Genomic DNA, 23,198 nt, shown 5'->3' with positions numbered 1-23,198 from the left:
TTTTTTTTTTCCAATTTTTAATAATTGATCATTTAATGATTTAAGTTATTAAAACATATTTCATTTAAAAAAAAGATATAAGTCGATACTCGATATTGATAACGAAAATACAAAAAATGTTTTATTTTACATACATAACATACATTTATACGAAAGAGTCAAAATTTACTTTGGAAAAAATGAATAATATTAAAAATCAAAATCGTCATCTTGTTTTGTCCATGACTTGGATTGTGCCAATATTTCATATACTGATTCGCATGTAGATATATTATTAGTTACTCTGGCAGTCTGGCGCGGTCAATTTCATCTAAGTAGGTTTCCAGTTCGGCAGACTAAAATAAATGAAGTAACAGTCAACAAAAATCTGCATCATAATTCATAGGATTTGCTTCGATTTCCTAAAGCAGAAAGCTATTTTAGTAAGTACACGAAATTTATAGCATTATGTTTATAGTTCGTTCTTTAATTTACTTTTCTCTTTCCACTAATGACATTTTCGATTGTTCTTTTATCGCCAAATTTCTTTTCGTACATAGAATAAGCGTTTTCAACATCCGGATGAATAACCGCAAATGTATTATATATTTCCCGAGCTCTATCAGTCTCCTTATACCGTTTTTCAAAATTCACGTATGTCATCCAAGCTTGCTCATCAGGTCGCCATTGCATCCACCGGTCAAAAACTTGACGAGCTCCTAAAAATTTACGACATATTGTAACATAGGTGCTAATGAAACATCTACAGTGGAAATCGCTTATAATGAGATCGGTTAGTACGAGATTTCGGATACAACGAGCAAAATCCTCGGTCCCGAGCACAACGCCATTTAAACATGTACAATATGGTACCTGTTAGAACGAGCTCATTTATAACGAGGAATCCGGATAGTACGAGCTGAAATTCTTGAAATTTGGTTCATTTTATTGTCTTTTCTTCCGCTTATAACGAGCGTTCATGCAAAAAACATTCATTAAATCCCAAATTTAAGTTTTGTAAGTTAATTTGATAAAATTTTGTAATTCAGACAGATTTTGTGGCATTTTTAGAAAAACAAAACTTTCTAAAAAGCTGCTGGAGGCTCTAGAACTGCTCAATAAATGATTTGAAATTGTTACCAATCGATTTGACAAGTCGAAAATAGTAGTAAAATTGACAATTTTTTCCTACACGTGTTATACGAGTATCATTTATAACAAGAAGCTCTTTACATCCGGTTATTATAAGATACTCGTTATAAATGCAATACCTTTTAGTACGAGAGACCGGATACAACGAGCAAAATGTCTGGTCCCTTCAATCTCGTTGTAAGCGATTTCCACTGTACTTTTTTTCCCTTTAAGTTGCTTATGTATTTACCTGCGATGTTACCACATATTTCTTCCAAATATGTGTACTTGTACCATATTTGATTTGCTCTGGGTAAAATAGTTACAGCGCGATCGTATATATTTCTCGCATGGTTCACTTGACGATTGTTGATTTCCATTGCTGAATACTTCAACCATAAATTTACATTTCGGTGGTCTACATCTAAAGCTCTTTCGTAAATAGATCTTGCTCTGGAATAACAAACATGTACTTAGTAGGTATTTATACTACAGTTAGATATTACAGCTACGTATGTTCAACATATACCTTTGAATTTCTTTTTGATTCTCTTCCCATCTCGCGTACTTTAACCAATTGCTAATATTTCCTCGATTTTTTCTGATATTGTCTTCAAATGATCGACGCTTTCTTCTTTGATAATCAGTTAATTCTTCGGGGTCAGAGATTTTTTGTTTGGGCGGCTTGAAGAGAAAACACGAATTAGGTATAATTTGTAATCAACTCATTAGAATTAAAAATTGTCAAAACAATTGAAATGGGTGGTATATTTACCGGAGGAACAATTTCTAAATCACGTTCTTTCGCTTCACGGAGAAGTTGTTCAGCAGTGATTTGAATTTCTGCCGGTGCTTTATTTTTTACCTAAGTATAATACATGTTTAATGATTAGTGAAGCATTAGAAAAGAGTTCTAAAATCAGAATACGGTGAAAGACGATTCTAATTGTAGATTTGAAAACCTTATAAAAAATTCTATAAATTTCTAGCGTAATATTCTAGTTCTATCAACATTTTCAAATGTACTTACTTTGGCTAGGTTGAAGGTTTTTCTCTTCCCCATTTTTCAAGAATTCAAAGCAGCAGACAGTCAAAGTATGAAATCTCCAGTCTCTATTTTAGCAGAAAAATATAAATACTTGAAACAATTATTTTAATACTGAGAAACAAATTATTTTTGCTATTTTCGACATCAGACAAGAAAAAAATTAAAAGATATTTTTTATCAAAGTTTCGCAAGACGCAAATGGTGAAATGGCGGTATACTTGATACTTATCAATCAGCTGATTTGACGCTTTTTTTAAACGTACTGTAAATGAAACACATGTATGGTCTCATTTCAATTGCAAAATAATAACCCAATTTACGCGATTTGAAATCACATTTTGAACTTGAATTTCATCTTTTTTCACAATCAGCGTGAATTTTACGTCAAATTTAGATAATTTAGAATAATCTATTTTACATTTACTACGTGATTCAAGACAAATTGTCATGATCGTGCTTTAGTTCTTTCTCTTCAGCTTACTATTCATAAGATTATGCATTAAATATCAACACCAAAAGTGAGTTATCACTATCAGTGACTTACATTTCACAATTCATAATCGTAAATTTGTTCTTGAATTTTAATTTTAAATACTTCTAGATGGGAAATACAGAATCTTTGCTTCAACCTTTCAAATCAGTCCACGCTCAACAAATACAATCAGCCGACAATGTTCACATTAGTAATAAAGATTACCATAAACTGGCAACGATGAATCCTCCGGAAGAATGTCCTATGCATCAGAAAAATACTGTGTCGGTGAGTGAGCTTTATCTTGAATCAATGATGAAACATCTTACATAGTGTATCACTTACGTTTACTTACGGTTTCTAGGCTCAAGCCAGTGGATGTCCCATCAAACACGACGATGTTGACCCCAGGAACATGGTAAATATAATTTTGAACACGTTAAGATATATTTTTAAGGTAACTGATCCAATTTTTTGATTTAGATGCCACCACCCAATCAACAACCATCCCCAGATCAACCATTTCCTTTGCCAACAGAACGAGAACTTTCGTCTATACCAAAAGCTGGTACCGATGGAGAAGTGTGGGTTTATCCTTCGCCTCAAGTACGTTTGCTGTGTTTTTTAGAGTGTATATTTTAGTTTGAAATGAATGACCGAATTATTATTGGCGTTTAGATGTTTTGGAACGCTATGTTAAGAAAAGGATGGCGATGGAAGGACGACGATTTGTCTCCGCAAGATATGGACGTGATAATTAAAATACATAATGTTAATAACGAAGAAGCGTGGAAAGAAGTACGTATTACGAAACATGCGTTAAATTATAGCGAAAATAACGTCTAATGAAAAGTTTTTCTGCAGGTACTTAAGTGGGAAGCGTTACATGCTCGTGAATGTACCAACCCTCAGTTGAAAAGTTTCGGCGGTAGAGCCAAAGATTACTCGCCGAGAGCTAGGATTCGTCATTGGATGGGGTATTTGAGCCTACAGATTTTTTTGACTTGGTTATCGACTTATCGTATTTTAAAAGTACTGATGAAAATGCTTTATTACAGATACGAGTTACCTTTCGATAGACACGATTGGATTATAGATAGATGTGGTAAAGATGTCAGATACGTGATAGATTATTACGATGGTGGTAAAGTTGACGACAAATATAAATTTGCAATTTTGGATGTCAGACCTGCGTTCGATTCGTTTGAGAATATTTGGGATAGAATGAAGGTGAATCGTACTCGTATTATGTTATCTTGACCTATTAACAAACATTATAAATAACCTCAATGTTAAATTTTACAGGTTACATATTGGAGATGGATGTATTCCGGAGGCGACTAAAGTAGTATAAATCTGTACCCCCGAGTTTTAATTTATTATTGTTCCTGGATCGTGTATTTGCAATTTTTAGTTCAGTACATGAAATGTAAAATTAAAATTTTCTTTATTGTTTGATATTCAATTCGTTTGATCGGTAACTTAAATCATTATCAGCGATATCATCGAAAAACAAGTCAACTTAGAATACAAAATAATACGTACAAAAAATTTGCTAAAACTTAAAATTATTTTTAATAACATTTTAAAATACTAAAAACTTGAACCATTATACTTACTCTTCGACTGGAACATACGTTACTAATATTTCACTGGGATTCATGCTTGTTGAATCGGAATATAACAAAGCTTGCTCTAATTCGGTGTATTTCGGTTTTAAACCTACATAATGGTATTTCAAAACTTGGCTGAAACGTAATAAAAGTAAACAAATGAGGAAAAGTTGTATAAATTTTTGCATACAAAGTAAAACCAATCCGATAACGTACTTTTGAATTAATCTACGTGATTTCAGTTTAGGGAAAACTTTCCTTATTATTTTTCCAAACAAAGCTCGATCAACTGGAGTGCATAATTTCAATAGACAATAATTCGTATACAGTTCGTACATTCGTGCTCTGTCGATGGCTGGTTTATTGCCAGCAACTTCGAAAAAGTTGTCACTAATCCAGATACTACAATCCTGCGTAAATAATATGTTTTCATACATTAAATTCAGAATTTTTATAGGTACACTTTTACTGAATTAATTGCTTACCTGGACATCTTCCGGCGAATACTTGTGTTGACCATTTTTCGGCGCATTTGACGAATAATCTTCGATTCTGAGAATTAAAAAAAAAATCATTGAATTGAAACGTGTTTAGGAGGTAGTTTTTCACACATCTGCCTAACGACTCACTTCTTAGGTCTTCCTCTTTTCTTATGTTGAACTGCAGGATACGTGTCGTGTTTCAGTGCCTCGTGTCTTCCTTTAATTTGTAACTTCGGTACAGGTGATGTTTTATCGTGAGTTTCTTCTGTTTTCTGAATAGTTACATTAGATGCATTTGATTTACTATCTTCGTCCATGATTTTAGCATCGTTGGTGCAGTACGTTTCCAGTTCTTCTTTGATATTTGATAATTTACATCCATATTCGGTATCGTTAACCACACCCTTATTGCTAACGATAGAATCGATCAAATCAAAATTGCTTCTTTCGTCGTCGTAATATTGGTCGATATTCGACGAGGTTTCAGATTCCATGAAGTTCCTCGATACTTCATTTTTATTATCGTTTTCACCGCATTGATAAGGAAAATAATCGTGGACGGATTTAGTGCCAGGATGCAATTCAGTAAAAAACCCATCGGGGATGAAATAATGCGGACCATCGGAAACGTTGAAGTTGAACGAAAAATCATTACTGTAAGTTTTCATTTGTAGTTCTAAATTAATTACTGGTTTGTTCAAGTAGCTAGAAAGTTGTTCTTTGCGTAATACTCTCAGATCTTCGGAAATGGCCGCATCGTACTCGGAAAGTACCAAACGTTTGGTGTCGGATTGCAGTTGATTGATGGATTCTCGAAATAACCATTGTGATAACATTACAACGAGTTCTTCTTCTGATTGTCCAGGATATTCATAAGGGCAGTGAGTTACGAATGGTTCTTCGAAAAAATGCAATTTCATCGTTTCGTTGATGAACCAGAATTGATTTTCATCACTTGGATGTGTTTGAATGTGATCCCAATGATTGTATCCGCAGTTTAACATCAATTCGTCGCATAACCATTTGAATGAATTGTTGCTTGGGTAATATTGATATTTGCTGATGATCATCTTCATTTTATCGTTGAATATATCGGATAGAGCAGCTGAGATGTAGTTTGAGTAAACGTAGAGTGCGTTCGACCAAGATTCAATCATCGATAGGATCTGTATGAAAATAGATTTTACGTAGGTACGATGAAAGTAGGTAAATTTCTGTAGCATCAGAGTAAATTCGTAGGTGGTGAATAGGGCACTCACTTCATCTCTGATACTGAAGAACATACTAGCGCAGTTTGTATGGTAACTGTGAGTGAATGCCGAGGAAGCCATGATGACTTCATTCTGAATAATATTCTTCAATTGCCAAATTGTACTATTACCTACCTTGACAAATGAATTACTTATTACCTACTCAATGTGGACATAACCAATCATCATTATTATTGTACCATTACCTACCAAAGCGTTCACCAAAAACTATACCTACCTTCGTCGTAAAACATTGACCAATCCGGTGAACAAATATAATCTGTGATCATCAGCATCGCCTTATTGTACACTTTTTGAGCGAAATTTAAAAACGAATTGTTTTGTCCGCAATTCGCATAGTGATTACGCAAAAACAATCGACTTTCGAATTCATTCAACGCTGCTTCTTCGGTAGCGCGTTTAATTACGTCTAATTTAGATGTTCTATATTTAGCCAAGATCAACTAGACAGATGAAAATATAACGCTGATGAAGACTCGATCATTTGATAACGAAAAGGGATGATGCAACACGCTTTCGAATTAAAACATGCTTACCCAACAATTGACTTTTATTAAAGAATCACAACATGAACTGGGATCCATTAGCAGTACATTATCCATAGTAATAAAACAGAAATGGAAAAATTTCTAAAAAATACGCTTAATTTTTAAACAATAAAAAAGTAACTCAAAAACAAAATTTTGATAGGAACTAAAATTTTTAAACTTTTTTATACCCTTCTTGGTACGTATGTTTATTTACATGTTTTTCGATTTATTCGTGTTCACTTCAACGGCCAATAATTTTTCATTATTGTAAAAAGTGAAAACTCATCGAAAAACTTTATATAAAAACCTATCAGAATTTAGGTTGGTAATTAGTTATAGGTATGTACAAAAAATAAATTACAAAATTAAATACTGATAGTAACAGATAGGTGTTCATATAAAAATTACTTTACAACGTTTCATTAAATTTAACATGGAAATAAATAAACTAGGAATTGTCAAAATCATGTAAGATAGCAAGTAGCCTATGAAACGAGCTTGTATGAATTAGTAACACTGGTTTTAGCATATTAAAAAATATATAACAAAATTAATTAACAACTTGAGAAATCCGTTCCCAAACGTGGCACTTTGATACAGAATGGTCTTCCATACTGCACCACTTTCTGAGCAACTTTGATTTTCGCAACTTCGGCAGTTAAATCAATACGAGGAACTCTAATAACGAACGGTTTTGTATACTTTGATAAATCGTAACAATCCCTCGTAATCATTTCTGGATATTTTCTCTTCAAGATACGTGGTTTTGTGGTATTTCTGGTCATTCGACGTTTCATCGCATCAAATATGATATCAGGATCTTCGGAAGAAACGTTGAATAGTTCCAGCATATCCAACGAGGTGTAATTTTCTCGAATGAATTTTATGATCAGTTTCTTACACGAGATCATGCTGAGGTAACGACTGGCGCGAATTATATCGTAGATATTGTTCGGGGTGATGTGCAGTATGTTGCCATACATGAAATTGAGAACTGAAGTGAACTCTTGATTTGTCAAGTCCAAGTGCACGACGCCTAAAGAATTTATGTCGAATTTTCTGAAGTATTCGGAGGTTAGGCAAAGTATCCAATAATCAAGCATGTATTGATTGTTCGGATTTACTCGTACGATGATATCACAACCGCTGGTACGGTTCCGCAGAGCGTTCATTTGGTAGCGCCATTCTTGAAAGTAGAATTGTAAAGGTAACTTCTTCATTGGTATATTATTATCGTTTGCCTGAAACAGAGGAAACAAATCGTGTTTTATTAAATTTTATACAATTCATTTCCAACTAATTACCATAATTAATATCTTGAAGATCAGTTTTTCAAACAAAATGACCCCAGATGTAGGTACCTAACCATCACTCGACCTTTGGCTTACCTACTATTGTTGAAAGAATGGGAATGAATGGCACATTCTTAAAAGGACAAGAATAAAACTAAAATTTATCTAAAAATAAGAACAAGAACAAAAAGATTCCCTCTAACTAGTTTTCGTTAGTTTTTTTTTTATCAAGTATCATCATTGTTGTGAATTTTGTTTTTTGTTTTTTTTGTTATGAATGAGTAGGTAGCTAGGTACGAACAATACCTAGCCTACATACTATGATAAATTGAACTATTTCAAAATAGGATGGCAACGATGACAATATTTCCAAATTTCTTTGAATAGATACCTACAATCTTATTTTCACATTGAAGTGGAAAAAAAAGAAGAATGAAAAATAAAGTCGAGTAGATAATCAAAAGCGCTAGTAAAAGAGAACAAGAAACGCCCTTTGAATAGGTAAGTATTCTCAAGATCATGAAAGCTTGATTTCATTTAAAACAGTGAAAGAAAGGTGAAAATCCACCAACAGCTAAAAACCCAAAGGAATTGTGCAAATCCAAAACAGAAACCAAAACTGGGAGCATTATTTTCTGAAAACCAAAACTAGATGTGTTACCATATTCTCTCAAAACTAAAACCAGAACCGAAACCATAACCAATAGAAAAATTCAAAATTTGTATTGGCTCTTTCAGTAAGTATTAAAATTTTGAAGTTCTTGAATCTTTACTGCCTCAAATTTTGTCACTTTCATTTAAAAAATTTATTTTTTTTGTTTGTTGTGATCAGTTAGGCAAAGATCTGAGATCTCTCATATAAAGAAATCCCTTCCCTCTCCCCAAAAAGCATAATCGGTGCACAAATCCAGGACTCCTCAGTCCACACCTGAACAATCAATCTCCTAATACCTCTATCAAAACAGAAAAACTGAAACCATTAAAACCAAAACCTAAAACTGGTAACATTGATACTAAAAACCTGTATGTTCAAGTACCTCATAAACCACGAGCAATATTTTCTTAAAACTTTTACCAAGAGCAAAACCAAAAATTCCAAAGTTTTCATACCCAAGACCAGAATCAAAACCATACCTTGACTGATACTTATCTGGTTTCAAATTTCAAATCCCTGCATCTAGGGAATTTTTGGGATGTACCTACCTAGTACCTAGTAGTACCTATACATGCCAAATTTCACCTTCCTAGTTCAATGTAAAAATCAAAAACCATTTTTAATTTTTAAAAATTTGAAAATCCTTTTTTCTGCAGCTGAAAAGGAGTGGGAAGAGGTTGAAAAGGTGAAACACACTAAAAGCAAATTTAGGGCATCCTTAGGATGTACAAAAATAAGGTTAAAAGTTGAAAATTTGTGTTCTAACACTGCACTATATTTAGCAACGTTCAAAATAAATAAAAGACATGTAGGTAAGTACATATTTTATTATTTCAGACGTGCATTTGGATCAGTTATGTTAGCAATGAGCCTCTTCCTATCACCTAATTCAATTTTAAAACCTGGATGATTCAAGACGGTGAATTTTGTTTTTTCGTATTGTATTAGGAACTCTCAATACTTATAGTCAATTCACGGACATCCCACAATCACAAATACAGCTCTGCATGCCATTGTGGGTTATTAGTAATTCATACTAGATACATTAAAAAATCCCTCATCGACTAACAGAGACAATGGGAACGGGTGTGATGTCACTCCATAAAAAATGATAAGTTGATTGTGGTAAATAAGAACTACGCAGTCGTGTTTTAAATTAAATTGGTTCTTTGTGACGATACTATGATCGTGCGTGTTCGTAGGTAGAGTGGGTAGGTTGGAATAAACTTTGACGTCATATCCGGTTGGGTTATGGTGTTAACTTGTTACACATTTCAGGTTCGGATACCCACATTCCTGAAACGAATGCATGCAACGAACATGGAATAATGTGAAAGTATCGCCTGGAACTGTACCTATTCTTTTTTCAATTCTACATACATATTAAGCTTATAAAGTTTCATAGCATCATCATAGGATTTTGAATTCTTTGTCATCTGTTTATAAAAATTAATTTACACCCGTTTAATATTTCATATCTGTTTCATCATCATAGATTATTTACTATAAAAAAGCCACTCGATTGTAACCGTGGATTTATTAACAACAAATGAATAGACAAAACGGCAATTAAGATGTGGATTACGATTACGACGTATGAACCCTCGCATGCGTACTGACTGCAATAATTATATAAGTTGGCCTAGATGTTGTAGTAAACTGGTTACAGTTCGGAATTAGAACCGCATAAAAATTCTCTTATCGACAGGTAAGTAGATAAAATGAGAACAGATATGACGTCGGGAATGATAAGTTATGGCACATGGGAATTTCAAATGAATTCTTTGTTCTGAGTTCTGATGTTTGTGTAGCTAATTAGCTACGTCTATTGCCTAGATTCTGAGTGTGTTCCCTTCCCTTCACTTCGCGAACAACTTTACGTCAGCAAAGCATGAAAAATTACTATCAATTCTTATCAACTCCTTCCGATAAGAATTTTTATGTTGAAATAGTGCCTTAAACATTAAAGATATGCAAAATGTGTACAGAACATTCTGCACTAAAAATTATCTCTCCTGCAAGATTCGTTGGTTAGTTTCCCAGCTGAACTGATTACCTTCACACAATCTTACCTTCCCTACTTCTTTAGACAATTGAACCCCCAAAGCCAACAAAAACCTTCAAATAAGTTTTAAAACTACAAATGTATACATAGCTATAGATACTCACCACTTCATTGTAGGCTTGATTTTGTGCTTTTTTGATCACCAATCCGAAATAATTCACAAAGTCGATCTTCTCATCTTCAATACAGGTATGTAACAGTTCATCGAAAATACGCCCCACTTCATCAACATCCTTTGGTGGAAAACGATTAAGGTCGAACTTCCAGTGAAAATTCGATTTCCCAGCAATGGATTCAATCAAATCGAACATGTACCAATATCGATGACTGAAATCAACGCTGATCCATCTGCTGCAGATACCCATCAAATCCTTATCTTTGTACCCGGGTATCTTGTTACTGGTGATCATGGTTTCAAAGAACTCAAAAGGAATTCGTCTCAGTACTTCGTTGGACTGGAATACATCCCACCTCTTGATCAGCTGAGGCATGATTATATTACAAGAATACTGATTTTTGGGTGAACACAGGAATTCAACGATATCTGCAATTCGTCGATCAAGTTTTCTTAAATTGGCAACTATATAATTGCGGCAACATTTAACAATGCTAATAATTTTCAGATTATTGGCAGCTGCCAGGACGTTTCCAATATTATCATCGTTGAGAAACAATTTCCGGTGGTACATGAATCCTAAAACCATATCGAATCCAGTTTTGCTCAAACTAGGACATGTCACTGTCAGAGTATCTGAAGAGCTGTCTTGTATCACCTCACTAAAATATTCTGACCAGAAAGTCAACACGTTCGAATGCAGATAATAGGGTTCGTTTTCTACATGAACTGTTACATCTGGTTCGATTGAACTGGTTTCTTCCAAGTAGGAGATCCATTCGTGGAACATTGTACCTTCAGCTTCTTTACATGGTTCCTTATTATCTGCTTGTTGGGCGATATTTTTACCCCGACGACGTTTACGGGTTGGTCTATAAATTATTACCAATACTTATCAATATTACAACTTTCAACGAATTAATCTATCTACGTAGGTAACGAAAATTACTTACTTGGCAAACAACATTATTCAATCACAAGTATTTTCACGCACAGCAAAAAAAAAAAAAAGACAACGCGATGTATATAAAATCGAATACTAGTAAGAAAGACCGTTCACAAGCTCGAAATAAATAAGACTGACGATGAGAAGCCACACCCAACGCGATAACTAAATAATTATGTACTGTGCAGTTCCCATGAAAATTCAACTGCCAACGTTAACATGAAACTAAAATGGTTTTTAACTGTACGTCTCGCAAGTAAACATCTACAACAGCGCGCAAGCTACAACGCGTTTCATTACAAGGTCATAAGGTGACTAATGCGTATTATCTGTATCCCCACTACATTTTTCAAGAGTGGGGTCATGAAAGTACGTGACTATGCAACTGTTTCTCATGGCCGATAAATACTCATGGCAACGTGGCAACATTGTGAATTTATTCACTACATACAACTGTCTCAAGGACAATAATTAATGGTATATTGTGTATTAATACTATGGTTTGTATACTTGACCACACGTGCCGTTTTATTTATTGACGTACCTACAAAATTGCTTGGTACTTTGATACTGAATATTTGCTTCATTTAGTTACTTGATAAAGCTAATTATTTGCTAATCTTAATAGCTGTCAAGCAGATAAATGAGCAAATTTATCGAATTCCGACTAACCACTTATAAGTGAAAGTGCCGTATTGCGGGATGTTTCAAGCATACTCTGTTCAAAAGATTTGAATCCATCAACTTCAAAAAATCATGGTGAGTATAATTTTTATTTTTTTCAAACGACTTTGTAGGTACCTAACTAAAAAACTTGACACTTGACACAATTATTTTTCAAACTTTTTCTGTTTTTCACAATTTTGCATCGTTGCAAGATGTTGCAGCATTGAAGATGAAGTGAGAAGTGGCGCACTCACCCTAACAGGGTGCTCACTGTGTTGCATTTGCTTTTTCCATTAAAAAAAAGTATATTTGAGTGGTATAGGTAAGGGGATTTCCGAAGTAAGAAGCAGGTGGAATATACAGGGTGCCCAGAAATATCGAGTACCCCTAAAAAAGTTTTCTACTGAAATACTTTGAATGGTCACAGTGAATGATAATAATGATAGCACATGATTGGTTGTTGGACTGGAGAGATAACATTCCACCAATCTTATGCATCTATTCATTTCACGTTGCCAACCTATATTTTTAATGAAAAACTTTCTTAGGGGTACTCAATATTTCTGGGCACCCTGTACATTATAATTAATACCACCTACAGCCAAAAAAAATTGTGAAATACCTGGAAATACCTAATTTTATAAGAATATACCTATACCGATATGCATATGTAATTATGTATGTATTATGTAGTAAAGAACACATCGCCCTCCTCATTATTCTCCCAATTTCATGATTAGAAAACAGCAGTGTTAAAAATGTCAAAATTTTGATTTTGAGAAAAATTTCACACTAAGAGTGGGTATTCAAAAAATTATAAGCGGGTAACTTGATCCTTTGTAGACCCCCCCCCCCAACTCATCACAGCTCCTGCCAAAAACGGCACACAATGTATTTTTGAGGAAAAAACTACCCCTAACAAAAAAGGCACCAAGAGTTCAGAAACAGAGTAAAAATTAAAAATTATGTAGGTCAATCCTAATTGGTGTAATTTTTTTTGACACGGGTGGTTTTTTTTTTAAAATTGAGGGTGGTGACGTTTTTTGGCATTTAACTTGAAGTATAAATGAACGCTAGCAGAAATTTAAATTAATTTTGTTTTGTATAAATTTTTCAAAATTTCAAATATGCAGTGTCTTTTTCAAAAATAAACAGTCTAAAACTCACAACTAAATTTTCTTTCCAAAACAGGACTGTTCGTGATTTTTGAGAGAAAAAAAGGAATCCAGTGCCAAATTTATGACATCCAGAAAGTTGAAATTAATTAAGTACCTATCATGAATTCATGATTCATGACTTGATACTATAGAAGCAGAAGCTGACGTCAATAACATTACCTACACAATATGTTGCAACATTTATACAGCTAACCTTCGATGCTACAGTACAACCTTCTAGAAGAATCAGAACAAACAGGACTTGATTACCCAGCTTTTGAGGTATATTGCGCAACATGATGCAAAAAAAATATGATGAAATATCTGACAAACTTTTCATTTTCAAGAAGGTTGCATTAAAGTCACTGGATTGAAACGCTCTATTGCCAGCAAGATTGTAAAGCATGATGCAATATTCTATTTTTTTACACATGTTCTTTTTGGTTTTCGCTTGCAATCAGAACGTTTTTTATCTTTTAGTTTTATTTGAATTTTGTATAGAACATTTTTCTAAAATTACATGTTTATTATTTCAGTGTTAAGCATAGGCTTTAAAAATTCATTGAAGATTTTCAATTTTTGAACTTTTTTTAAAGGCAGACCTAAAGACCCCAAGGGGCAAGGACAAGTACTAGGTGATGGTTACAGGTCCATTTTAGTTCCTAAGAGCTCTATGAACTCAGTTGTAAGGCATATAATATTAATTTGAGATCTGAAAAATTTTATAACAAAACCATCGCAAAACATATAAGGAAAAATTTGTGACTTTAAAATATAAATTGTGGAACTTCATATAAATTGAAAATTAAACCCCGCTTTTTATTATACAGTCAACTTTTACGGAAAAATTTGTCTTCTTTACAGAAGACGAAAAATAGAAATGAAAAATAATTTTATGAAATACCTATGTATCCAAAATTTTACAATTTCTTGAATTCTGATGAAAAAAAACAACAATTTTTTCAGTAGAGTAGAACTTGAACTTCTCGATACCAAAGTCGGCGTAGAATTTCAAAGCTTTTATTTTAGTTGGTGATTCCTGGTCAATCTTTTATCTTCTGGCGAGATTGATTTTGCAGTTTTATCAGTATATTTTGATGGATGGACTATTAATTGAATTTTTAAAACATTTCGATTTCACACGGGTTTTGAATCAATTTTAGATCCTACCTTTTTAAATTATTTCATTAATGCTTGGTGTTTTGTAAAGCAGGGATTATTTTAAGGATTTTTTGGAGCTACACAACCAGCACAATAATTTTTAATATCAAAATTTTTTCAAATTGTCCCTCCAATTTTTGGTTCTAAGAGTACACAACAAATTTTTGCAACTACTTAGTCTAGCCATAAATACTGTTATCAACTTTGAACGCATGTAATACAAAAATCAAATTTTAAAAACGTAAAAGTGATTATTATGTATATTCAGAAAGTAGATGAAAAATGCTGCAATTAGACATTATGGTAGGGGAAAGAGTTTAACAAAACGGGAAAGGCACAAAAAATGAGACCCTTGTACGCAAAAGGAAAAAAAATTGATCAAAAAATGTTTTTCAAATTTTTTTACTAAAATAATAATTTTGTGCTCCATCACCATATTATTATTTCAATTTAAATTTTGAAAAATTGATGCACATAAGCAATTTTTTTTGGCTTTCCACGTACATGGACCCTCCGTTATTTATTTTATGTGCCATTTCTGTTTTGTTAAACCCCTTGACCAGCATGTTTCAACAAAGTATAGTCAAATTGCAGGTTTTTCCGAATATATGTACATTGTATAATCGCTTTTACATGTTCAAAATTTTGTTTTTGTATTACAACTTACAAGCGTATAACACTACAAAGTACTGACAGTATTTATGGCTAGATTGTGTACACAAAATGTGCGGAGCTACACATTAAAATAATTCCCTGTTATAAAGCGGATAGCAATGATAACATACATTAAATTATGATACAATCAAATACCATTATGAAAAAAAAAAAAAAATAACATTACATGAGGGTGTTGCTTATCTTCAATATTAATATTAAAGAGGCAATGAATGGATTACATGAGCGGATTGAGACCACATAGAATGCACCTCAATTTCACTATAAAAAAATACAATTACAATAAAGTTTTCAGTTCTGAAAAATCAGAAAAATGTGCCAAGTTCAGATGAAATATGCTTATAAAGAAACAATTTGATTTGTAATCAAAAGTCAGGAATCATGATAAATAGTCAAGTAAATTAAATACCTACCTTAATTGAAAAGTTGATTAAATTTTAAAATTTTATACTAAAAAAATGATAATCATAAAAAAGGCATTGAGTAATAATTCAAATTTGTTTACATTAAATTTAATTAAAAAATTAATTTATAGAAATTATACCTACTTCAATTTTTTTAAATTCAAAGTTTTCATTTTTAGTTGAAGGAAATTCATATAGCTACCAACCACTATGGTAACACTAATATTTATCATTTTAAATTTAGTTACATTCTTTTAATTAATTTTATTGAATGTGGATTCATTTTTCAATTGAATTGAATTCAGTTGTATTTTTAAAAATATTTTATTAAAAATTAATAAAGATTTATTCTGATTCAATGAATAGAAAATAAATTGAAAGAAGTTATAGGTCAACTTTTTTTCAATTTGAAGTTTTTAGTTCAGCATTTTTATCCATAATTTTCGAAGTTTAGCTACTTTTTGAATTGTTATTGTCAAATAAAAATTTGTTTGAGGCTCCTTAAATTTGAAAGTTGAGCAAAAGGTCCTACATTTAGAGATTTGTTAATTTTTGAATGAACCACTCATCTCACCCTCATGATCAAAGTGAATTACTTACTTGCTTTTATGAAAAATTTTTATTTAAAAATGATCTGCCTTCTCAAATTGAAAGACAATGCAACACAGTCATCTTTTTCATAATGATACTGGGACCAAACACCCTGTACTTGATAAATGCCTCTATTTCACTAAATCAATTTGCTGATCCGAAATAAATATCTTCACTTGCTTACTTATAAATGAAAATCTATTCCCTGACGTGATAATCAATAATCATAAGTTGCACATGATATGAAAACATTTATTATAAATCTATCTTATACAACAAATTTATTAACGACATTGTAATGCGGTGAAATGGAAAATATCCATGAAACACATTTACCAAATACAATAATATAAATAATAAACATTAAAAACTTGAAATTTCAAAAAGGGAAAGCTCACAACAAAGATGTCTCCTAGAAACCTCGAGACATGTAATAAAAGAAAAATAAATATTGACATCGAGTAGTACATGCTACAAACATTTATGAAATTACAACTTTCATTTCACTCAAACATCACACAAAAATCTAAAAATAAAAGGTACTTCTTCTAAACGTGAACTGAACAGCAATACTTAGTGATAAGCTAACCAGATTATTTGTCTAGTAATTGGCACCATTTTCGAAACAAACGGGTATCCTGAATTGAAAATGAACAAACTAACTACATAAAACTTATGCCTGCGGCTGTCGCAAACTACATAAATAACATTCAACATCATTTTCCTCATTTGTACACTCGATAGTAAAATGTAAAAACTACAATAGAAAATATAATCTATCACATTTCGAGTATCATTTTATTTTTGTTATTTCAACGTGATCATTCAACAGGTTCTTTCCATTTCTGCTTGGCCCATTCCGGCAACGCTGTTTCATACGCCCAACCTGGACCCTGCAGCACGAATACAATAGCATTAGTAGAGTTTCTCGTCACTTATTTAGATAGGTACTTTGATCTAAATTCTAAATTATTCCAGACTGATACTTACTCTATATTTCCACGCGTGCAAATACATAACCAAATCTTTCGGCTTTGGATCCCTGTATTTGACCTTGCATTCGTAACAATTCTCGTCATAGGTCACTTTTTCTGGATTGAATGTCGAGTCAGGCGTTTCCTGACCAGTCTGTGTTGCAACGGTAACTTTACAGCTTCGATCAGACGAATCGGCTCGTTGATCATTGGTCGAAGATGATGATGTGGAAGTAGGTAACGCAGCTAACGACGGCGATTCAACTGCTGGTGGAGGAGTTGTTGACACCGAATCTTCGTCCAAATCACAAGGTGATGTTTCACGACTACATTCTGGAAAAAGAAAAGAAATAGTACAACAGATCAGGATGAATCGCTCGATAACCGATTATAACCTATTGAAATTTCAAACCTACCTTTGTGACAAGGGGATCCGCCATCGTAATCTATATCATCATTTTTCAACATAGACTTGAACATCGACAAATCAATATCTCCATCAATTCCAAGCCATTTTTCAGCATTATGTATATTAATCAAATCAGTAATCAGCTCTTCGTCGCTTTTACCAAAATTTCCACCTTTTCCTTTTTCAGGTCCAAAAACAATATGATTATATAAGGGATCGTTGATCACAGGGTAACCTGAAAGTCAATTCAAAACATGGATCTTAGCATGCAAAATATTCACCTTAGTTTTAGATACAACAATTTCTTACCTAGGTACTGTAGATGCACTCGTATTTGATGCATTCTTCCAGTATGTGGTAAAGCTAGAACAACGCTGGTGTTATTTGATTCGTCATAAAACAATATCTGGAACGTGGTAGAACAACTTTTGCCATTTTTTGACACCTTGCAAACGCCGATTTTGTAGCTAACAACTTCGATTGGTTCTTCGCAAACGATCTTCTCACTGCAAAAATACAAGAGTTGGATTAGTAGAGGAAATAAGTACCTGCATCAATAAAAGGAACGCATCTAAGCAGAAGATTTTTTGGTCACAGCCAATGTGAAACATTTGGCTGAAAATTGACAATTTAAGAGAACATCCATACGAGGCAATGAAAGATTTCAGGAACCAATACTCAACATATTAGATTTTCAAAAACCAGGATTCTGCATAATCCGAATGCAGATTGTAGACAATCTTGTTTTATTCTCAATTTCCTAAATCTGATTTTAAGACTGGATTTTGATTGGATTAATCTGGATAGTTGAAATTGAGTTTTATTTTTTTTTACACGGATTCTCGAAAATCTGATTTTTGGACGTTTTTTGAATCTCTTTTTTAAACACTTTTTAGATCCCTACCACAAACTTTCAAAACATCAGAAGTCTTCTCTCTTCAAGTAAAATCCAAAATCCATTTTCAAAAGCTAGGTAGGTACTATCCTAGTAGATTCTCATGGATTTTAAATCTACCGATCTGTTTTTTTACACAGATTTTGAACGATTTAAAATCCACAAGAATCTGCTAGAATAGTAAATAGCTTTTGAAAATAGATTTTGGATTTTACTTGCAGAGAGAAGAAAGATTTCTGATGTTTTGAAAGTTTGTGGTAGGGATCTAAAAAGTGTTTGAAGAGATTCAAAAAAATGTCCAAAAACCAGATTTCTAAGAATCCGTGTAAACTGGAGTTCTGTCCCCACCTTTGAAACAAAGAGCTAGATCTTACGATGCGGCAAAATCATTCTCGTGGCAAAGCTAGATAGTAACACATCGTCTGTACTGCTCTGTTGGAGAATTTTCGAAGTATTATTTTATAAAGTTTTTTATATCGAATTATTACTGGAAAATATGTCCGAAGACGATCGAAATTCCAATGCGGGCGATGTCCGCATCGACAACGAAGAAGATTTGCTAAATCCTGCAGAATCCGTAAGTCGAATGTTAATTATTTAGTAGACGATTACGACAACATCCTAGAGATAGAAGTTTCAAATGAAAATATTAAAGTAAGTAGTGCGGTACATTTATGTCTACTCATTCTTACGAGCACTTAGCTCACAGAAATTTTTTTTTTTTCAAGTGGTCGAAGTGGGTGGCAATGGCAATGGAGACAAAGTTTGAACTAAGTTCCAGTGGAACAAGGATGTAATATCCCTACTTCTTACACTGTTCATTTCAAAACAACAATTACACAAGAATCTATATACCAACAAAATTTTGAAATTAGTATCAAAAAACATGTCAGAAGTTTGAATATGACTTGAGTAAACTACAACTGAAAAACAAATCAACTCCTTTACGCGGAGAATTTGTAAAAATACAGAATCACAACCAGCAATCAGGAAATGATCCGTGCGAGGAGCAGCCAGCTTACTTCGAGTAGGTTGTCAATTTTTAAGAAAATTAATTGTTTTTTAAATAGCAACTAATACTTAGTCGTAAAAGAATCAACTTTTTCAGTGTTTATTAGTGGAAGCAGATTTCAGGAATCAATAACATTCAGAGTGGCTCAAAAGTCAGTATACCTACACCGATTTTCACGTTTTAGTTTTTATTTAAAAAATCAAAAACTAAGCATCCTAGAAAAGAACTAACGACATTACGTCAATTGAAAATTTAATTCTCTACAACTTTGTTATTATGACATTTTTTTTGGACGCTTACTTTCGCCTCCAGATCGATTTTTGTGACTTGATGATTTTTATGAAAATTTTTTCAAAAGTTCATTTCTAAGAGTTTTAGTTTTTTTGTAAAAAAAAATCAAAAACCAAGCATCCTAGAAAAAAACTAACGACATTACGTCGATTGGAAATTTCATTCTCTACAATTTTCCTTGATGTAACTTTGCGTGAACTGAATTTACATACATTGTTATCGCCGGCGTTTAGTTCAAGCGCTTCACGAAGAAGATAATGCGCAACGCGTTCAATTTTGCGAATGGTATCTCATCATGAATGAAGCGGATCCAGATTTTGAGGCATGAATTTTATGGAGCGATGAGGCTATTTTTAAATTGAATGAAAGAGTTAACCGTTGGAACTGTCTGTGTATACTGGAGTGACGAAAACCCTCATTTGATAATAGAACAGGAATTAAATTTGCCAGACGTAGTTGTCCGGGCGGAGGTGAATGAGAGAGATATCCTGGAGCCGTACTTTTTCGATGGGAATGTAAATGGAGAATCCTACCTAGAACTGCTGATGGAATTACGTTTGGCGCTGGAAGAAGATCCCAGATTCGTTGATCGGGAGATCATTTTACAGCAAGATGGAGCATCAGCCCACTTCACTCTTGCTGTTAGGCAGTATATAGAATGATGCAAATTATCCAGACTGGATAGGACGAGGAGGCACCATTCCTTGACCTCCGCGTTTGCATGATTCAACGCTGCTCGATTTCAGTGTATGGGGCATTTTAAAGGATAGAGTGTTTAGAACCCCAATGGCAACCATTGAAGATCTGAGGACAGCTATTTGTACGGAATTTGCTGTTTTAAACAACAACATGCCATTATTAAGAAGAATGATTGAGGCCAATGAACGACGATATCTAGCCTGGATTGAAGCAGGAGGTGCTCAATTTGAGCACCTTTTGTGATAGTTTATTTTTTTTATCACTCTGATGATTTTTTTTAAATTTAAAATTAAGATTTAAAATTTTTGGCAAATTGCCAAATGGAAATAAAGAAGCGAAAAAATTGAATTTTTCGAAAGTTCGTTTCAAAATTTCCAATTGCTAGAATGTCCTTAGTTTTTGATTTTTGTCAAAAAAACTAAGGGTCTACAACTTTTTGAAATGAACTTTTGAAAAAGTTCCAAGCTGAGTTTCATCCAAATCTTCTGGAGACAAAAAGAAGCGTCCTACGAAAAAATTACATCGAAGAAAATTGTAGAAAATTAAATTTTCAATCGACATAATGTCGTTAGTTTTTTTCTAGAATGCTTAGTTTCTGATTTATTTTTACAAAAAACTAAAACTCTTGGAAATGAACTTTTGAAACATTTTTCATAAAAATCATCAAGTCACAAAAATCGATCTGGAGGCGAAAGGAAGCTTCCAAAAAAAAAATGTCATGATAACAAAGTTGTAGAGAATCAAGTTAGTTCTTTTTTCTAGGATGCTTAGTTTTTGATTTGATTCGAGTTTGCTGAACCCAAAATGGCCTGCATAAGGAGTGCAGCTCTCCGTTTTCCAAATCCTATCGTATTTTTCTAGGAAACCCCGCAACCTTGACTTGGGCAATTCCATGCCAAATCGAAAAAAAATGGACGAATGGGTTATCGAGAGTTGTTTCATTTGTAGGTATAATTTGAATGTGGTGAAAGTAATCAGACGATAACGAATGACGCAAATCGTAGGTCTCAGTCATTTCTTCCCTTCAAGATTATGAGTACTTGAACATGTACAAAATGACGTGGTCCGAAAATTTTTGATGTGGACAACTCAGGTTCTTAATTGCTGCAGTCGTGAATTTAATACAAATATTTTAATTTTCATTCTATACGACTGTCAAAAGGCTATTCGGAAGCATGTGATGACAAAATCAGTGTTACCTACTTTGAAAAATTTATAAAAATGTTATCAATCTGACTGTACCTGTACTTCAACAGGTTACAATACGAGTAGGTGATTGAAAAACGTAAGTGATGATGTTAATGCTAACCATTTGAAATTTTAAAAAATTTCGGTCTCGTGCCATTTCAATGGCATTATCTTTGCTTGGTTTTTACAAAAGGAAAAAAATATTGTCATTTTTTGCTAAAATACGTACCTAGCTTATTATTGAAAATTCCAAAAACATGTATGATTTCAACTCATTTTCAACATGTTTCCTCTCATGTTGACAGGAAAGACGTGAAAAAATTCCCTTCGTTACTTGATAAAGCACAAATAGAAAATTCCATATTCGAGTTGGATCTGTTGGAGTATCGACATTTGTGCTTTTCGAGAGGGCGCGGTGGGGGGAATTTCTTTCACTCTACTACCAACATTTCATGAGGGACGCAAGTTGAAAATCTGTAACCGTCATTTTTTGAATTTTCAGTTGGTAGGTATACTGGTATAGGTACCTAATTCAGATTAAATAGCGATTTTTAAAAATTATTTTTGGTAAAAAAAACTCCATAGATCATAGGGTTATAATAAAAGATTTTTTTTCAAAATCGCTCAATTTGTTGCTCTCAATACTTTTGTTCTATTGTTCTAATTACGTATTGAAGTCCAAATTCACTTTCATTAGGTTTTCCGAAGAAGTAACATGACTCATCATATTATGATAAAGAACTAGACTAGATAAATAACAATCTGATAGTAGGCAAGGATGTTCCGTCAAATTACACGAGTTATTTTACAGTAAAATAACGTAATTTTACATTGTCAAATAACGCGAATTATTTGACACATGTCAAATAACTAAAAAATTTAAAAAAAAAACACAAAAATGCTCAAAATCGAATTCTCACAAGCCAATTAACAAGTGTCAAGTATTTGAACTTTGAACTTTCTTTTATTTCTTTTCTTTGATGTTGAACTGAACTTAGTTTGAACTCATTTGCGTTGATTTGAAATCTGAGTACATATAATTAGATTTGAAAGTTTTGTGAAAATAAATGTTGAAATTTGAGAGATCAAAAAAACTTGCTGCCATCTATTATACCGGGTGACCAAGAATAATGGGATTTCGATGTTATCAAAAAGGAGAGAAAATTCCCGTTATGAAAATTAGAAAATTAAATAATCATGTAAAAAATGGCGTTTGAGTGATTGTTTCAATGAAATACGAAATAATCTTTCATTTTGCATCGAAACAATAATTCGAAAGCACTTTTTCTCGATTGTTATTTCATTTTCCAGTTTTTAATTAGGGAAATTTTTTTCCCTTTTTGGCATATCAGAACATTACAAAACCCATTATTCTTGGTCACCCGGTACGTTACGTAGTATAGATAATTGTGATGAAGAATCTGATTGTGAAAACGAATCCGAATGATTGTGAAAACAAATCCGAATAATGATATTA

At 33.0% G+C, this 23,198-nt stretch overlaps 5 protein-coding genes and 1 long non-coding RNA gene across 11 annotated transcripts in view; 2 read left to right on the top strand and 4 right to left on the bottom strand.

The window, feature by feature from the left end:
* Positions 1-95: 95 nt before the first annotated feature.
* LOC135833032 (protein crooked neck-like) lies at positions 96-2,356 on the bottom strand. The gene is made up of 6 exons (XM_065346635.1): positions 2,141-2,356; positions 1,886-1,975; positions 1,640-1,794; positions 1,361-1,563; positions 475-698; positions 96-401 (listed from the first exon to the last, which is right to left on the bottom strand). The coding sequence occupies exons 1-6, from the start codon at positions 2,171-2,173 to the stop codon at positions 357-359; spliced, it is 750 nt and encodes a 249-aa protein (XP_065202707.1). The 5' UTR covers positions 2,174-2,356; the 3' UTR covers positions 96-356.
* Positions 2,137-6,412, bottom strand: LOC135833024 (uncharacterized). 2 transcript variants are annotated; one of them, XM_065346626.1, is made up of 8 exons: positions 6,214-6,412; positions 5,985-6,106; positions 4,873-5,891; positions 4,729-4,795; positions 4,460-4,653; positions 4,250-4,378; positions 2,703-3,891; positions 2,137-2,223 (listed from the first exon to the last, which is right to left on the bottom strand). In XM_065346626.1, exons 1-7 carry the CDS (start codon positions 6,269-6,271, stop codon positions 3,882-3,884), a joined length of 1,599 nt encoding a protein of 532 aa, XP_065202698.1. In that variant the 5' UTR covers positions 6,272-6,412; the 3' UTR covers positions 2,137-2,223; positions 2,703-3,881. The 2 variants fall into 2 exon arrangements, with proteins under 2 accessions (XP_065202698.1, XP_065202697.1); XM_065346625.1 differs by having other exon boundaries at positions 4,873-6,106.
* Positions 2,518-4,090, top strand: LOC135833031 (holocytochrome c-type synthase). The gene is made up of 8 exons (XM_065346634.1): positions 2,518-2,676; positions 2,760-2,918; positions 2,995-3,048; positions 3,114-3,236; positions 3,309-3,428; positions 3,495-3,607; positions 3,689-3,860; positions 3,936-4,090. Exons 2-8 carry the CDS (start codon positions 2,760-2,762, stop codon positions 3,972-3,974), a joined length of 780 nt encoding a protein of 259 aa, XP_065202706.1. The 5' UTR covers positions 2,518-2,676; the 3' UTR covers positions 3,975-4,090.
* Positions 6,413-7,039: 627 nt separating the features above from the next.
* Positions 7,040-11,858, bottom strand: LOC135833027 (uncharacterized). The gene is made up of 3 exons (XM_065346629.1): positions 11,607-11,858; positions 10,643-11,525; positions 7,040-7,767 (listed from the first exon to the last, which is right to left on the bottom strand). Exons 1-3 carry the CDS (start codon positions 11,618-11,620, stop codon positions 7,081-7,083), a joined length of 1,584 nt encoding a protein of 527 aa, XP_065202701.1. The 5' UTR covers positions 11,621-11,858; the 3' UTR covers positions 7,040-7,080.
* Positions 11,859-12,007: 149 nt separating this feature from the next.
* LOC135833034 (uncharacterized) lies at positions 12,008-17,049 on the top strand. Of its 2 annotated transcripts, XR_010556402.1 has the most exons (3): positions 12,008-12,099; positions 12,228-12,358; positions 13,457-17,049. It is a non-coding gene; the product is annotated as an uncharacterized LOC135833034 (long non-coding RNA). The 2 variants fall into 2 exon arrangements; XR_010556401.1 differs by lacking the exon at positions 12,008-12,099 and having other exon boundaries at positions 12,109-12,358.
* Positions 16,492-23,198, bottom strand: part of LOC135833021 (uncharacterized) — a 238,517-nt gene continuing 231,810 nt past the window's right edge. For all 4 annotated transcript variants that reach the window (XM_065346621.1, XM_065346622.1, XM_065346618.1 and 1 more), the window contains 4 exons: positions 17,946-18,142; positions 17,644-17,871; positions 17,244-17,560; positions 16,492-17,146 (listed from right to left, as the gene is read on the bottom strand). In XM_065346621.1, the coding sequence (XP_065202693.1) occupies positions 17,075-17,146; positions 17,244-17,560; positions 17,644-17,871; positions 17,946-18,142 (814 nt within the window). In that variant the 3' untranslated portion in view covers positions 16,492-17,074. The remainder of the gene's footprint in view (positions 17,147-17,243; positions 17,561-17,643; positions 17,872-17,945; positions 18,143-23,198) is intronic.

This window comes from Planococcus citri, chromosome 1 (genome assembly GCF_950023065.1).
Source record: "Planococcus citri chromosome 1, ihPlaCitr1.1, whole genome shotgun sequence".
Classification (NCBI taxonomy): domain Eukaryota; kingdom Metazoa; phylum Arthropoda; class Insecta; order Hemiptera; family Pseudococcidae; genus Planococcus; species Planococcus citri.
This window is presented reverse-complemented; position numbering and strand designations above follow the sequence as displayed.

Excerpts from the sequence above, each read along its gene's own strand:
- LOC135833032 (XM_065346635.1), bottom strand. The coding sequence starts at position 2,173 with ATGGGGAAGAGAAAAACCTTCAACCTAGCCAAA. Across the intron at positions 1,795-1,885 it reads ATTTAGAAATTGTTCCTCCG|CCGCCCAAACAAAAAATCTC; the intron begins GTAAATATACCA and ends TTTCTCTTCAAG. Across the intron at positions 402-474 it reads TCATTAGTGGAAAGAGAAAA|GAAATCGAAGCAAATCCTAT; the intron begins GTAAATTAAAGA and ends TTTCTGCTTTAG.
- LOC135833024 (XM_065346625.1), bottom strand. The coding sequence starts at position 6,271 with ATGCTGATGATCACAGATTATATTTGTTCACCGGATTGGTCAATGTTT. Across the intron at positions 6,107-6,213 it reads GTCAATGTTTTACGACGAAG|GTAATAGTACAATTTGGCAA; the intron begins GTAGGTATAGTT and ends TTGTCAAGGTAG. Across the intron at positions 4,379-4,459 it reads TCACGTAGATTAATTCAAAA|CCAAGTTTTGAAATACCATT; the intron begins GTACGTTATCGG and ends ATTACGTTTCAG.
- LOC135833031 (XM_065346634.1), top strand. The coding sequence starts at position 2,760 with ATGGGAAATACAGAATCTTTGCTTCAACCTTTCAAATCAGTCCACGCT. Across the intron at positions 2,919-2,994 it reads ATCAGAAAAATACTGTGTCG|GCTCAAGCCAGTGGATGTCC; the intron begins GTGAGTGAGCTT and ends TACGGTTTCTAG. Across the intron at positions 3,237-3,308 it reads GGGTTTATCCTTCGCCTCAA|ATGTTTTGGAACGCTATGTT; the intron begins GTACGTTTGCTG and ends ATTGGCGTTTAG.
- LOC135833027 (XM_065346629.1), bottom strand. Across the intron at positions 7,768-10,642 it reads ATCAAGCCTACAATGAAGTG|GCAAACGATAATAATATACC; the intron begins GTGAGTATCTAT and ends CCTCTGTTTCAG.